Genomic DNA, 16,102 nt, shown 5'->3' with positions numbered 1-16,102 from the left:
TCAAACTGAAAAACTGGATGAAGTTTAACAGCAAAATCTTGATTGTTTTAATACACAAAGGACAAGAATTAAGTTACAATAGATGTTTTATTGAGAGTTCAAGAAAACCATAGGAAGTAATTATACATTAACCATATCCCATTTTCACCAAAGAGTTAAATTACACCCTAGGCTGATTCAACAAAAATAGGCAATGGAGGTTACTATCATTTAAAAAATCTTCAACAGCAAGGGCAGATATAAAGAATGCTTTGCTATAGAATCAAAAAAAAATTGAAAAGCTGGAAGAGACTGAAGAAATCCAAACTCCTAATTAGAACTGACAACGCTCTTACTTTATTTATGAGGAAAATGAATCCCAGAGAGTTCAATCATTTACCGAAGGGCATCCAGCTTTCAAGAGAGTATATGGTCTGGAACCCAAACCTCCTAATACCTAATACAGCACATTTTCACTAAATCATAACACCCTTCTGTTAAATAAAGCAGAATGTTCTCTTTTGCTTATTTATATTTTTAGACTATTCTTAACGAACATGCATTGCATTTATAAACTAAAAGTCATGTTTATTTAGACAAAAAACAATTATAGCCTACTGACTTAAACTTAAACTGAATGCAGAAAGATTAAGTTCATGAACTACATGTATATTTTGGACAGGTTACTTAATTTGTATGTTTCAATTTTTTCCCCCAAAGAACAGAAAGAAAATAATACCTATCTTGCAAATGAAGTACTCTGAAAACACCTAAAACAGTACTTGGCACATAAGAAGCCCTCAATAAATGGTAGTTTTTACTATTATAATATCATTAAATTATTACAAAGCTATAATAAGAATACATTAACATGCCAAAATAGGGCAAGTGCTGTATTTCAGTGCCCACCAGATTCTGGCTCACTCAAGCTCTGCAGGTCTTTCCTGTGGTGTGGACAAAGCAATGAAGCTACTGGAATCAATGCGAGATGTCCCATTAGAAGGGCCTGACTTCAGAAAAAGTCTCAGCAACCGAACCAGTCCCTCAAAACTAATTACGTATCAGTTTGAGAAGAGTTAACTACTATATCCTTAGCGCCCTGAAAACAAGAATTTTGTCTTGTTCGTTTTCTACTCTCGGCATCTGGCACACCATCTGATGGAGAGTAGGCACCCAGTGTTTGTTGATGAATGTCTGAATCAGTTAATGGGTTAGATCCATGGTCCGCTCAACTCAGAATTCAGAAGTACATCAGAATTTCAGAGCTGCCATTCAGACTTGAGACCTCAAACATTACAATACAGCAGAGCAATTTCTAGTTCAAATCATCCAGTTTGCTTGGCCGGTTGTTTAGATCCCTTGTATCAAGGCTTCTTTAGAAGAGACGCTTAATCCTCCCGCCCTCCAATCAAATAGACAATGCTAAATTATTTTCTCTACCATACTCATTCCTCCCAAGTTAAGCGTTAGGTACTAACCCAACTTATTTAGCTTCACTCTTTGTTAAATCTTTCTCTTATCACTTAGATTTCAACAAGAGCCTCCTAACTGGCCTTCCTGCTTCTATTCTAACTTCCCCAAGGTCTTTTCTCCACAGCAGCAATCATCTCATTAAGTCCGAAATCAGATAATGTCAACTCCTCAGCTCAAAACCTTCCAATGAGCCAGGTTTCTCATTATTAGAGTAGGAGGTTACACACAGGCCAGAGAGGAAGACTACAATGATCCATGTGATCCAATGACAGAGGATTAGTGTTGGAACTCATGTTTAGCTTAATATAGATATGCTGGATATAGAAATAATTATAGATACATATACACACATGGGTTAGCTCTGTTAGCTGAGAGGACCTAAAGGCAAAGGCATCCCAGTAGCGATGAGCATGCCCAGTGCCCAGATCTTAGTTTCTAATGGCATTCTCTAAAAAAAACAACCAGGACTCCTTGGAGAAATGGCTGATTATATGGCTGTAGCAGGGAATATATAATGATGAGTCTGGAGCACCTAGTGCTAGAAAGGAACTACTCAAAAAATCAAAATGATGGGGGTATGTCAAAGGGACCAGAAGCCAAATAAAAGAGCTACCCAGTGGCTACAGCTGAAATAATATGAGCAACAAAATAAGTAACAAAGTATTGGTTTATAATGCAAAACATAAACTAACCATGAGTCCATACTGATATCAATAGATGAATAAATTAATTAATGAGGGAGAACAAACAAATCTCCCTTACAGAAGAATTTCAAATAATTTATGTAGATACTCCCCTCTCAAAGAGGTGGAGTAAAGCTATCAACCCTGAGGCATGGGCTATACTTAAACACTTGTTACCAGAATATAGTATAGAAAGGGGGGGAAATACCATTATATTAGAGGAACTTAACAAACACTATGTCATGGGGGTGATCAAGATTAACATCAATTGTGATAAAAGTCAAGTTGATAGCATGTATCCTTGATATGATGGAATGACAATGGCACTTCACCTCTATGTCTTCCTTCCAAAAACCCCTAACACTTCTCTAACAGAATAATATCAGACAAACTCCAATTGAAGGACATTGGACAAAATACTTGACTAGGACCTCCTCAAATCCCTGACTGCCTCGAAACTGTCAAGGTCATCAAAACCAAGGAAAGTCATAGTCAAACTGTCATAGTCAAGAGAAGCATTTGACAACTAAACATAATGTGGTATCTTGGATGGGATTCTGGAACAGTAAAAGGACATCAGGTAAAAACTAAGAAAATCTGGGCTTCCCTGGTGGCGCAGTGGTTGAGAATCTGCCTGCCAATGCAGGGCACACGGGTTTGAGCCCTGCTCTGGGAAGATCCCACATGCCGCGGAGCAACTGGGCCCATGAGCCATGGCCGCTGAGCCTGCGCATCCGGAGCCTGTGCTCCACAATGGGAGAGGCCGTGATAGTGACAGGCCCGCGCACCGCGATGAAGAGTGGCCCCTGCTCGCCACAACTAGAGAAAGCCCTCACACAGAAACGAAGACCCAACACAGCCAAAAATAAATTAATTAATTAATTTAAAAAAAATACGGGAGTCCATGTATTTAAAAAAAAAAAAAAAAACTAAGAAAATCTGAATGAAGTATGACCTTTAGTTGATAATGTATCAATACTGGCTCATCAATTATAACGAATGTACCATACTAATGTAAGATGTTAGTAAAAGGGGAAACTTGGTGTGGGGGGTATGTAGGAACTCCATACTATTTTCATAGCGTTTCCATAAATCTAGTTATTCCAAAATTAAAAGTTTATTTATTACAAGACTAAAAAGCTCCAATGCCTCTCCATTTCAATCAGAGTGACAGCCAGTGCTAAACCCGCGCCTTGAGGATTTCACCTCCATACTCTTGCTCAATCGCTACACACACTGGCCCCGTTGCAGGTCCTGGAACCTGCCAGGCAGGCATACTCCCTTGACTGACTGTTCCCTCTCCTGGAATGCCCCTGCTATCCGCATAGTTAACTCTCTTACATCCTACAATTTCTGGCCTAAGTCTCATCTTCTCAATGAGTTCTACCCTGATTCCATTATTTAACATTTTGACCCACACTACAATTGTCAGCACTCCCAATCTCTCTTACTCTCCTTGATTTTCTTTCCATAGCATTTAACATCTTCTAACATAATTTAATTTTTTGTTAGGTTTGTGGTTTACTGTCTCTTCCCACCCAACAGCATGTTGGTTCCACAAGCACAAAGATTTTAAAATTTTCTTTTGTTTTAGGCTTGCTCTGTCTATTCACAGATGTATCCCAAGCATCTACCTAAAGCAGCACTGCCACGTAGCAGCCACTCAGTTAATTTTTGCTGAATGAATGAAGTGTCATTTACATACTTCAGAATGTGTGACAGTCAAAAGTTGTAAGTTTCAATAAAGGTTATTCTTAATAATTAGGCACATAACTCTTGGACCTTGAAGCAATTATACTGTCTTTCACCGTACAATTAAGTTTCTCTTGCAAAGACGAAAGCAGGAAAATAAATGCACCATATGAGAAGTATGATCCCACTTCCATTAATTAAAAAAAAAAAAGATGTCTGTGAATGTGTGTGTGAACAGAGAAGAACTCTGGAAGGCTATCAGAGAAACGTTAGCATACCCAGGGAGAGGAGGGTTGGCTACCAGGGCTATTTCCGCCCCTCCCCGACGTCCCACACCCCCGTAATGTCTGATAGGTTTGTTGTTACTCTTTTACAACGACCATGCGTGTAACTGTTCTTTAAAAAAAACTAATTCCTTTTCTAAAGAGACATAATGGTAAATGGGGGGGCACTACTGAAAATGCAGAACATAGGATTTCCCTTTCAATAAAGCGACAACTCTGAAGGCAAGAAATGTCTCTTTGAACTCCTAATGCCTTCTAGGTAGGCGTCCGAAGTGCCTCTTGGAATAAACAGAACTAAACAAAAAAACCGCGGAAAAAGCAGCTCTGGGTAGGTGGCGATCAAAACGCGGTTGCAAAATCACGGCTTTTAGTAAAACGGTAAATATTTTAACTGCCAACTTCAGAGGATTTACGTTCTAAAATGCGGCAATTTTTAAATTAGGCAATTTTGTATCTCCATCAACAATTCAAGTTAGGCTGACCCCAGAGGAAAGCCGAAGTTATGCATAAAGCAGAAGCACATTAAATGTTAAAACATACTTGAACTCCCTTTCCCGCCAGACTGCCCAGCCGAGGCGGCTCTGCCCTCGAGCTCCAGGAGGCGGGGCTCCACATGCCGCGTCCCGGGACTCCACAAACTGGGAAACGGGATCCAGCCGGCCAGTGGCTTTTCGGGAGCCCAAGGGACAGTACCAGGACGTAGTTCCATTCAGGTTACTGTGACCCGTAAACACAGAACTGAATGGAGAAAATCAATCCGCATCTGCACAGGGTTCCCAGATATGTACTCCTGGCAAAAATGCACTACTTTCGGCCGCTCATTCCCCACTCACCAGCAATTGCTAAATGTCTTTCAGCCTGAAGCTCACCACTCAGGGGAACCGGAGCAGAGAAAGGACCCAGAGTGCCACACTCAAACCCGACCTTCACAGTGCACACACCCTGGCATTTTAGTTCCGGCCGAGTCCCTCCCACTCAGGCGCCATAAAAAGAGAGCGCAGGCGCACTGGAGTCACGTGACCGCTCCCGGGAGCGCTGCAGAACCGCCCGCCTAGGGGGAGGTTGTGGCGGAAGGGAGTTTCTGGCATTATGGCGGGGTCTCTCCTGGGCCAGGACTCCGGAAGCACAGCTGCAGTCACTGTGATAAAGCGGGCGTTGGAACTAGAGTCCGAGTGCCGGTACCCGCAGGCTCTGGTGTGTTACCAGGAGGGGATTGATATGCTCCTGCAGGTTCTGAAAGGTGAGCAGTGAGCCGCGGAGGGAGGACTAGAGGAAAAGGAGCTGCAATCTGCTGTGTCTGGGCGGCAGTGAAAGATTAAAACGCTTACTGTGCACAGCGAGAAAGCCTTAAAATACAGAACGTAGGGTAGTCTACAGGACAGGTGGACTGATTTCTTTGATATCTTTAGTAGACTGATGTCGTCAATAAAAGAGGGGTTACTATCCTAGAATTTTAAGAGACATAACCAAATGTAATAGATAAGACTTGAAAAGATTTGGGTTTGAATGAGCTGTAAAAGACATTTTGGGATCAAGTTGGAAAGGTTGACTATGGATTGGGTAGCATTAAAATTAACTTTGTTAGGCAGTCTGGTATTTTTCGAAATCTGTTCTTAATTTTAGAGATGTAGCCTGAAGAAGTGTTTGGGGAAGAATTGTCATGATGTCTGAATTTGATTTTACTTTAAAAGAAAGTTGAAGCAAATATGGCAAAATGCTAACAATTTTTAAATCTAGGTGGTGGGTAATAAGGGTGTTCGTTCCACCCTTTTCCTTACTTTTCTCATTAAACATTTTCATTAAATTTTTTTTTTTTTTTTTTTTTTTTTTTGGCCGTGACCCGCAGCATGTGGGATCTTAGTTCCCGGACCAGGGGTCGAACCCGCGCTCCCTGTATGGAAGCGCGGAGTCTTAACCACTGGACCGCCAGGGAAGTCCCTTCATTAAAAGTTTAAAAACAAGATTTTTTTTAATGAGAAATGGGTATACTGAAATTCGGTGTGAGAAATGTATAGGATTGTGAGAGGAGACAGTTAAGACTTTGTGCTACATGGTTATTGAATGTTGAGAGGTACACAGATAACCCTTAACACCCAATACAATCCCTGGCAGGTAGTAAACACCTAGTAATTATGTATTAAATTGACTTAAGACCAGCCCCTGCTCCCCAGCCCCTGGGGTTCTTAGTCTGGCCTCAGATCTCCCCTCTGTGCTTTTTAGCCTGAGTGTCTCTGATTTGTTTCAGAAGCTTTGAGATAGTAGAGGCTGCTTTTCAATGTTCAGCACTTTTCTCAGAATGGTAAAACTCTACCTTGGGCAGGGACCATATGATGATGATGATGATGATAACGGTGATGATGGTGATGATAATGAGAGTAACATCATTTGTAAGTGCTGAGTGCCAGGCAGTGTGCAGAGCACGTTAAAAGCATGATCTCAATTCATTCTTACAATTGCCTTATGAAGTAGGAGGTGATGTTATCCTCATTTTACAGCATAAAAAATAAAGTTCGCTTTCCAGTTCTGCCACAATTGGTAGAGTCACAGTTGAAAGCCAAGGCTTTAAAGACTCTACTATACTGACTCTCAGAAAGAGAGATGGTTTACATTGTTCGACGCTGAAGCAGCAGCATCACAGTTCTGCGCCTGTGTGCTCCACTGATCCTGTGGGGCTTAGAGAGACAGTGACGTGATCTTGCAGGCTAAGATGTAAATGCAAATAACTCTTAACACAGGGAAGAAGTGCCAGGAGCCATATGGACAAGTGCAATGAGGATTTAAACAGTTAACAGTCATTGGGGGATGGAAAGGTGTGGGTGGTTTTTGATAGGGGTTTTGGAGGGATGAGTAGAATTTCAGAAATTCAGCTGAAAGTGTTCCAATTCTGTCTGTACTGTTTTACCAAATAAGTGGTTCAGTTCGCTTTGGCATAGGTCTGTGGAGAAAGAGTGAGAAGTAAAGATTAAAGGTAGACTGGGGCTTGGAGCACACTGCGGATGGCCTTGACTGCCAGGAGATTTTAAAATTTTTTTATTTATTTTTTTTGTGGTACGCGGGCCTCTCCCTGTTGTGGCCTCTCCCGTTGCGGAGCACAGGCTCTGGACGCGCAGGCTCAGCGGCCATGGCTCATGGGCCCAGCCGCTTCGCGGCATGTGGGATATTCCCGGACCGGGGCACGAACCCGTGTCCCCTGCATTGGCAGGCGGACTCTCAACCACTGCGCCACCAGGGAAGCCCTGCTAGGAGATTTTAACTCATTCCATTGACAAGGAGAAACCATTTAAAGTTTTTACAAAGGAGTGATGTAATGAGAGTTGCATTTCAGGGCTCGGCTCTCTTAGGAATATGCTTTTCTCCCAAATATTTGCATGACCTACTCCCGCTCCTCTTCCAGGTCTTTACACAAATGTCACCTTATTTGTGAGGACATTCTCTGACCCCAGTGTAAAATTACAACCCCCATGCCAGGACTCCCTTATCCTTCTTCCTTGCTTTATTTTATTTAATAGCACTTAGCACAATCTAACATACGTGTTTTACCAATTTATTTATTTATTTATTTTAAATCCATTCATCTGCCAGTGAACACTGAGATTGCTTCTACCTTTTGACTATTGTGAATTTCCCATTGCTTATTTATTTATTTATTTATTTGGCTGCGTTGGGTCTTTGTTACTGCGCGTGGGCTTTCTCTGCTTGCGACGAGCGGGGGCTACTCTTTGTTACAGCGTGTGGGCTTCTCATTGCGGTGGCTTCTCTTGTTGTGGATCATGGCCTCTAGGCACGTGGGCTTCAGTAGTTGTGGCACGCGGGCTCAGTAGTTGTGACTCGCGGGCTCTAGAGCGCAGGCTCGGTAGTTGTGGCGCATGGGCTTAGTTGCTCCGTGGCATGTGGGATCTTCCCGGGCCAGGGATTGACCCCATGTCCCGTGCATGGCAGGCGGATTCTTAACCACTGTGCCACCAGGGAAGTCCTACCAATTTATTTTTATTGTTGTCTTTCCTCTCATTTGAATGACAGGGGAGGACTTAACTGCTACGTCTCCAGTGCTTAGAACAATGCCTGGCATGTGGTAAGTTCTCAGTAAATATTTCTTGAGTAAATGAGTGAATGTGGCAAGAGCATAGGAGAGACATTAACCTGAAGACTGAAGTCAAGCAGACCAATTAAGGAGCTCCTACAGAAGTCAAGACGAGAGGTGATAAGGGCCTGAATGAACCAGGGGGGTGACACCAGTATTAGGAAAGGGAGGGGACAGTTTGGACATTGAATTACTGGCACTGGCACGTGATTAGATGTTGGAATGGGAATTGAAGATGGCTGTATGATTTCAAGCCTGGAAAACCAAGGCATGTTTGAAGAATGGGTCTATAGTATCAAACTCCAATCAAGGATGATGATTAAGAAAGGAGTACTATATTTGTAGAGGACAGGGAATATAGAGTATATTTATAGGCAGGAGCACAGTAACAGTAGAGCTTAAGAAAAGAGGTGTTAGATAAAATGTTCTAAAGGAAGCTGAGAGGGAGGTGTATGGAAAAAATTATGTAGATGATAATCATATTGACAACATTTATTGAGTATTTCCTACATGCAAGTCTCTTTCATAATTAATCATCTCCACAACTCTCTAAGGTACTGTTACTCTTTCTGTGCTACAGATGAGGTTGCAGAGAGGTTGAATAACTGGCCAAGGTCACATAGGCAAAAGTGACAAAGCAAGTTTTGAACTAGAACAGCCTGACTCCAGATGCTTTGCTGTTAATCACTTTTCATACTGCCTCTTTGTAAAGAGTCCGTAAAATGCTGAATCCTGACAAAAAGTTCAAAGTTTTTGAGTTTAGAGGCACATATATCAACGTAGTGGAAGAGTATGAGTTCTCATATCACCTTAGGACAAAAAAACAGGATTCTCCACAAGATATTTATGGATGATATATGGGTATATTAAGATTTTCTTATGCTACTGTAGTATAGGCATGAGAAAGTGGGGGTCTAAATGATATTAATTTTGGCAGTAGAAGAACTTGAAAGGGAAAGATTTCAGTAATTATATGGATATCAACAAAGTGTTGGAAACAACTTAAATGCCCCTGGGTAGGAGAGTGGTTGCATAAACCATGGTACAGCCAAACAGTGGAGTACTATACTGCTGTAAAGAGGGTTGAGCAAGATCTTTGTCAAGTGATATGGAGTGATTCCCAGGATATACTGTTTAGTGAAAACTGCAAAGGACAAAGAGTAGCTATAGTATGGTAACCTGCATGTAAAGACAAAGATCTAAGAAGATTTTCATGTGTCTACTCATTTGTTGAAACACAGGAAGGATAAAACCAGAAACTAATGAAATTAATTACTTAATATGCGGTGGGTGGGAAAGAGGTGGAAAGAAAGGGGAAATGGGAGTAGGGTAGCAGGATGAGGAGGGAGTGAATAACTTCTCTAAGTTATTCAATTGTTACACATAAAGGAGAGCGAAAGAAATAGGTAACCTAAGCATCTTTGGAAAATAGTATTTTGGCTGTATTCTGTAAAGTTAAAGACAAAGTGAACAGTATACAAACATTGTATTATTTTAATTGGTAAATTATTTTCTCACAACAGTATGGGTTAGGAATTCTCAAACTATTTTGTGTCTATACTAGGCTTGAACAAGCCAGTAAATATATTGTGGATAATAAAAGAAGTTACAGGTAAGGAAAGGAGGAAGGCTAGAATGAACCCTGTGGGATCAAAGTTATCAGCATGAATTCATGGTTTTTTTTTTTTTGTTTTTTTTTTTGCGTTACACGGGCCTCTCACTGTTGTGGCCTCTCCCGTTGCGGAGCACAGGCTCCGGACGCGCAGGCTCAGCGGCCATGGCTCACGGGCCCAGCCGCTCCGCGGCATGTGGGATCCTCCCAGACCGGGGCACGAACCCATGTCCCCTGCATCGGCAGGCGGACTCTCAACCACTGCGCCACCAGGGAGGCCCGAATTTATGGTTTTTAATGTAGATACAGATGGACAGACATAGAAATAGAGTTGTATGTGTGTGTTAGTAAACCTCCACGTACTTTCTACCTGCATTGACGGAAAGGGTCTAGAGGTAGTGATAAGACTCCCTGAGTAGCAGTGAGCACAGTTAGTACCCAAAATATGATTTCTTGATACCATTCTCGGATAAAAGGAACCAGCACTCCTTGGAGAAATGGTTGATTCCAGGGCTGGGGCAGGGAAAATAAAACATTTTGCACCAAAAAGTAAGGAAGTGCTCAAAAAATGAGGGGTTACGTCAAAAGGACAAAGAGCCAACATGATGGAACTCTTAAAATTTGAGCAAGAAAATATTGATAGTATTGGATTACAACCCATAGAATAAAAGATATATCCATGAGTCCATATTGATATAAATCATTAGTTGAATAAGTAAGTAGATGGGAGAGCAGAGGCAGCTCTTCCTTACAGTGGAATTCCAATTAATAAATTAAAAAGGAATGATGGAAATAGAAAATCAGCATTTGACACACACTGCAGTAATAATTGTTGCAGGCAAAGACCATCAACGGATGCTAAAATTAGCAGATGAAGAGTGGAGAGAGATAGGATATCTTCCCACAAGATAGTGATTCCATACAAAAGAGAAAATAGTGATTTTTCCAGTGGAGAAATCTGTGAACTCCACCTTAACCAAGTGATCAAAGTCAGTGTCACCAGGAATAAGACACATCAACATCGTGTACCCACTGAGAAGGGCACAACACTTCTGTGATTTTCTTGCTAAAAAAATGCATAACCTCAGTCTGTCTAATCATGAGAAAACACAACAGCCCCAAATGAGAGACATTCTACAAAATAACTGACCACGTACTCTTCCTAAATGTCAAGGTCATAAAAGGCAGAGACACACTAAAGGAACTGTTACAGATCGTAGGAGGCTAAAGAGACATAACAACTACATGGTATGTGGGATCCTGGACCAGAAAACGGATTTTCCCACTAACTTTCTTTAGGTTTGTAGATGAGCTAATAGTGTCGTGTCAATATTAAGTTACTTACTCTGATAACTGTACCATGGTTGTGTGATATGTTAATACTAGGGGCATCTGGGTGAAGGGATTCTGTGCCATTTTTGTAGCTTTTCCATAAATACATAGTTAATTCAAAATAAAATGTTTTAAAACTCAGGGTTTAAAAATGAAATTATAATGGAAAATAAAAGCAATATTAAAAGGGAGGAAGGAAGGAGCCAGGAATTGATTTGGTGACTGATTGGGGGTGGGGCTTGGAGTAAGACTTTATTTGATAATGTATATTCAAAAATACCTTCCATTTTTGGGGTGGCTGGGAAAATGATTCAGCATAAACCATAAAGGGGAAGTCTGGAACAGAAACTGGTTTTCTGGAAGAAAGATAGGTATTATTTGCTCTCTTTTGATTGTTTGCTCTCTTTTGATTATGCTTAGATTTCAAACTTATGGGTAATTAGGACAAAATAGTGCTCAGACTCAGTGACATGTAATAAGCCACCTTTGTTTCCTCACCAGATTTGAAGTCTCAGCAGTGAGACACGGTGTCTGAGTCCCCACTCCTAAATAAAGCTGCTTCAAATGCTTAGTGAAAAAAATGAAGGCCCTACATGATCAAGCTAAATTTGGGCCTATTATTTGTGCATTTTAGGACCAAGACAGACCATGCCAAAGGACAGGAAATCCGTGGAAAACTTGGGAAATGGGAAATACTGCTTGTACCAAATGGGAAGCCTGTTTTGAAACTTGAAAGTGTACTTTTTAAATTTGTAGGTACCAAAGATGTAACAAAGAAATGTAATCTCAGAAAAAGAATTTCTGACTACATGGATAGAGCAGAAAACATAAAGAAATACTTGGATCAAGAAAAAGAAGGTAAAGAGGCTGTTTTGGAGAGTGTGTGTATGTGCTATTGTGATAAAGCCCATTTCACCCAGTGTTTCTGGCTGTGCCCTTTGGAGCTTGCAGGTCTACTCTGCATTTCCTTTCGTCTGCACACGAGCTGTTCTTAACCTTTTTCTTCCCTGGTCGGGGGAAGGTGGGGGTCAGATACCCTCCTGAGAATCTGAGGACAGCTCGACGTACTGCAGAACTTGGCATGCCATTTTAAGGAGTTCATAGATCCCCGTGAAGCTTATGTGTAGACTCCAGTTTCAATAATACTACAGAGGAATACTGAATATAAATCCTGTATTTTATTTGTATTTCCCTTTATAAAATGACCGAAATATTAAAGTAGCTCAAGAAACTCCTGGGACTTCTTTGAGATTTTCATTGTGAGTCAAAACAGTTCAGGAGTTAGGTATTTCTAATGATTAGAGGTGCAGGAGGTATGGTTCCCTATTTATAATTGGTTCTCTACTCATGAGGATCCAGTTTACAAACATATAGAAACAAATGGCCATTGCCACCTGAAGGGCACAGCTGCTGCTTTCTACAGTCAGTGGAACTACTGCCCTCAAAAAACCCAGTGCCCCCGGCCCTCAGCTGCTCTTTACTCCAGCCCTCTCCCCACCTCTTCCTGGTATTCTGTACTAGCGCACACCCTGACTACCCGCATTGAGGTCCTCTGTTGAGTGGGAATAAAATTGTTTCCTTCACCCCAAATTGAAATCTACAATGCAATTTCCCTCTAAAACTTGGATGAAATATAGTACCATCAGCATTGTGGTTTGAATACTGTGGGTTAAATTAACCTGTGTGGCTAGCTTGGCTTGAAAACCGATGCACGGTTGGTAACATTCTATCTTTGGAAATATTAGGAACAGAATCCAAGCTACTGGTTTTCAAACAAGGTTTAAAAATGCAACCACCATATAAATTAGGAACTACCATTAAGGGTCATATGTTTAAAAAAAGCCGTAAAGGTCTTCGATAACTTATTCAATAATTAGCCATTTTGAATAAACAAAAACAATGGAACTACCCTGCTGACGCTGTGGCATTCTAGGCTTTGGCTTGGGTTATTAAGAAGTACTATAAATTTCTGCTTAACACAGTCTCTACAAGTTCTAAGAAAGACTCCTAGACTCCATATTATATTGCATTTATATATTTAATACTTCAGCTATTCAGTTGCAAGTCATAAAAAGACTTAAATCTGAAGAGAAGGACCAGATGGCCACTGAATCATAGCTTGTGGTTCTACTCATGGTGGCAGGAATATTAGGTATCTTTATACATATGGTTCCCTCTTGAATAAACTGCCTGGTCTGTAGGATTTAGTTCAAGAACCTGTTCCAAGAAATCTCTGGACTTTCCCACTTGCCCGGCCTCCTTGAAGGCAAAAAATCCCACATGGAATTTACCTTTGCATGTGTAGCATCTTGCAATGTGCCTGGCATGGAGTAGGCATTCGAAAATGTTTGCTGACTGCACGAGTTAAAAAAAAATTAACTTGTATCTGATGCTGATTTATTACCGGGTGTAAATATAGTATGTATAAAAAGAAAGGAAGTAGTCCCTGATTTTATTATTGAAGCTTGTGTTTTGTAGCTGGAAAATATCACAAGCAAATTAAAATAGAAGAGAATGCAACAGGTTTCAGTTATGAGTCACTTTTTCAAGAATACCTGAATGAAACAGTTACGGAAGTTTGGATAGAAGATCCTTACATTAGACACACTCATCAGGTAGGTGAAATGTACTCCCGTACGATGAAACGTTATTGTTTTAAATGTACGAGTTAGTAATAACGCCTCCTAATGTCTTTCAGCTGTATAACTTCCTTCGATTTTGTGAGATGCTGGTTAAGAGAACATGTAAGATAAAAACTATTCATCTCCTCACCTCTCTGGATGAAGTAGGTATCTGAAGGCATTTACTGTCTCTTAATGTCATGAACTTTACTCAGTTGCAGGGTGTAGTTCAAGGCAAACCTGGACATCATGCTTCAGTTAGAGCTGTTTCACTGGGAATGAACTTATTCTCTAACAACCGGCATAAAACACCTTGGGAAAAATGCTGTTGATTTCAGTATGTCATATCTTGTATTTGGCCACTTTGCTAAACTCTCTTGTTCAAGTAGTTTCTCAGTTTCTTGGATATTCTATGAGGCAATCACACTGTCTGCATTATTGACAATTTCTGTCATCTTGATTTTGATTTAAATAGGAATGCTTCTAAAGAATTCATATTTCTATGATTAATTTGAGAAGAAGGAAGCCCCATCTGAATAACGAAACAGCACCATTAAAATATATTTTATTTATTCTTTAATTGAATATAGGTTTATTCACTTTCACTTCCTTTTACAGAAAAACTAAAGCTATCTGGGTTTATTAGTAAACGAGTCCTGTGCCATGCTGAGAAATTTACTATGAAAAAACATGCATCTCTAGAAATTATAAAAAATATTTACAGATTTGCCAAGCCACAGAATGCTAATGTAATAAAGTACATTTTAGGAGATAGGACAGAGTTGTGTTATGTTCACGTTAGAGAAAAAAACAATTATTTTGATAAAAACAGTTGCTCTTAAACTACTTCATCTTCTTCGGTTGCTTGTTTGCAATAATGGACAATGAAACTAGTATAGAATCTTTTCATTTTAATTCACCTATGATACACATTGCATTGTTTAGGAATAATTTAAAATATTAATAACTGAGGCAAAAAGTTGTATTTTTCCTATTAACAGGGCAGTGGGAAAGAACAGCAAAGTAGTGGCCTGGAAGAAATAAGAGAGTCACTCAGGAATCATGGAGTGCAGTTGGAATTAGAATATTCTTCTTTGATACACGACCGGGAAATTAGGTTAGTGTATAGTAATATTTTAATTTTTATGCAGTTGAAAAATACTTTTATTTCTCATAATAAGTTATATATAATTACATACAATATTCAATTTAAATATTAAAGATTTAAATAAAGCTCAATTTTCATATCTTTTCACTTTTGAAGAAAAAAAAAATCTGGCTTATTTTGTCCTGTATGTGAGTTTCCTATTTCCTAATGGAATAAAATTTACATGTTCTGTGTCATGTGAGAAGAGGAAGTACTTTTCTGTCATTCAGCTATACACAGTGTTATGGCATTGGGATAATTTCCTTTTCTAGTGATACTAATATTTATTTAATGTGGTTTTACTTCTCATGGTCTTTTAAATATTCTAGTAGGCATGACAGGACGTTGTGTCATGCCTGCCAGGGCTCCCCCTGCTTATGTCCCCCACCTCTAGGCAGGGGAACCCCTGAAACATCACCACAGTCTGCCTGAGTACACTTGGAAGCCACTTCTTAGCAGAACTGGGAAGCTTTATCAGCAAGGTGAAATTCAGGAGGAAGGTTTAATTGAATTGTTAAACTCCTTATCAGCTAATGGATGTTTTGTTTCACTGTAGACACAGCCCATAGGTAAACCCAGGTTTGGTTCAACTCTTGCCACTGGAGGAAGTGATTTTATTTGTTAGGGGGAAATTTAGCTGACACTTAGTACATTATAGCTTTGGTCATTGTCTGACTTAAATGTCTGGAATGTAATACTATATACTAATTTCAATAGGTTCAAAAATGGTTGGATGATTAAGATCGGAAGGGGACTTGATTATTTTAAGAAACCACAGGTAGGATATAGTCTTATGAGTGACTGTGTAGCACTCTTTTTACTTTAACAAAATGGCTTTGGTCCTTTTTGTTAAAGAATTTCTTTTCTTCTCTTCTTAGAGTCGTTTTTCCCTTGGATATTGTGATTTTGATTTAAGACCATGTCATGAAACAACAGTGGACATTTTTCATAATAAGCACACACAAAAAATATGATGGGTAGTAGCCTAATTTACATTATATATTTCTATTTTAAATGAATATTCAATTTTTTTTTTACTTTGGACAGATCATTCCTATAATGTATGAATTTAACAATAAACTTCTACATTCCTACTAATTTATGGATTCATTGTTCAGTTGTGTGACCAATCCTAAGTATTTTTATAAATATATTACTCAGTAGAGTTATAGTGTTTCAAGTCATATGGTGAATTTAA

General features: G+C 39.8%; 1 protein-coding gene across 2 annotated transcripts; it reads left to right on the top strand.

Annotated features, from left to right (window-relative positions):
• Window positions 1–5,194: 5,194 nt before the first annotated feature.
• Window positions 5,195–16,024, top strand: LOC307064642 (MIT domain-containing protein 1). Of its 2 annotated transcripts, XM_079721298.1 has the most exons (8): window positions 5,269–5,351; window positions 8,132–8,183; window positions 11,893–11,994; window positions 13,615–13,751; window positions 13,835–13,921; window positions 14,759–14,874; window positions 15,622–15,682; window positions 15,783–16,024. In XM_079721298.1, exons 3-8 carry the CDS (start codon window positions 11,946–11,948, stop codon window positions 15,876–15,878), a joined length of 546 nt encoding a protein of 181 aa, XP_079577424.1. In that variant the 5' UTR covers window positions 5,269–5,351; window positions 8,132–8,183; window positions 11,893–11,945; the 3' UTR covers window positions 15,879–16,024. The 2 variants fall into 2 exon arrangements, with proteins under 2 accessions (XP_079577425.1, XP_079577424.1); XM_079721299.1 differs by lacking the exon at window positions 8,132–8,183 and having other exon boundaries at window positions 5,195–5,351.
• The last annotated feature ends 78 nt before the right edge of the window (window positions 16,025–16,102 follow it).

Source organism: Hyperoodon ampullatus (assembly GCF_949752795.1).
Source record: "Hyperoodon ampullatus genome assembly, chromosome: 15".
In the NCBI taxonomy this organism is placed as follows: Eukaryota; Metazoa; Chordata; class Mammalia; order Artiodactyla; family Ziphiidae; genus Hyperoodon; species Hyperoodon ampullatus.
The sequence above is the reverse complement of the archived record's forward strand: the minus strand, read 5'-3'. Positions and strand labels throughout refer to the sequence as shown.

Coding starts and splice junctions, on each gene's coding strand:
- LOC307064642 (XM_079721299.1), top strand. CDS start 5,201: ATGGCGGGGTCTCTCCTGGGCCAGGACTCCGGAAGCACAGCTGCAGTC. Junction 5,352..11,892: donor GCTCCTGCAGGTTCTGAAAG/GTGAGCAGTGAG, acceptor TTAAATTTGTAG/GTACCAAAGATGTAACAAAG. Junction 15,683..15,782: donor ATTATTTTAAGAAACCACAG/GTAGGATATAGT, acceptor TTCTCTTCTTAG/AGTCGTTTTTCCCTTGGATA.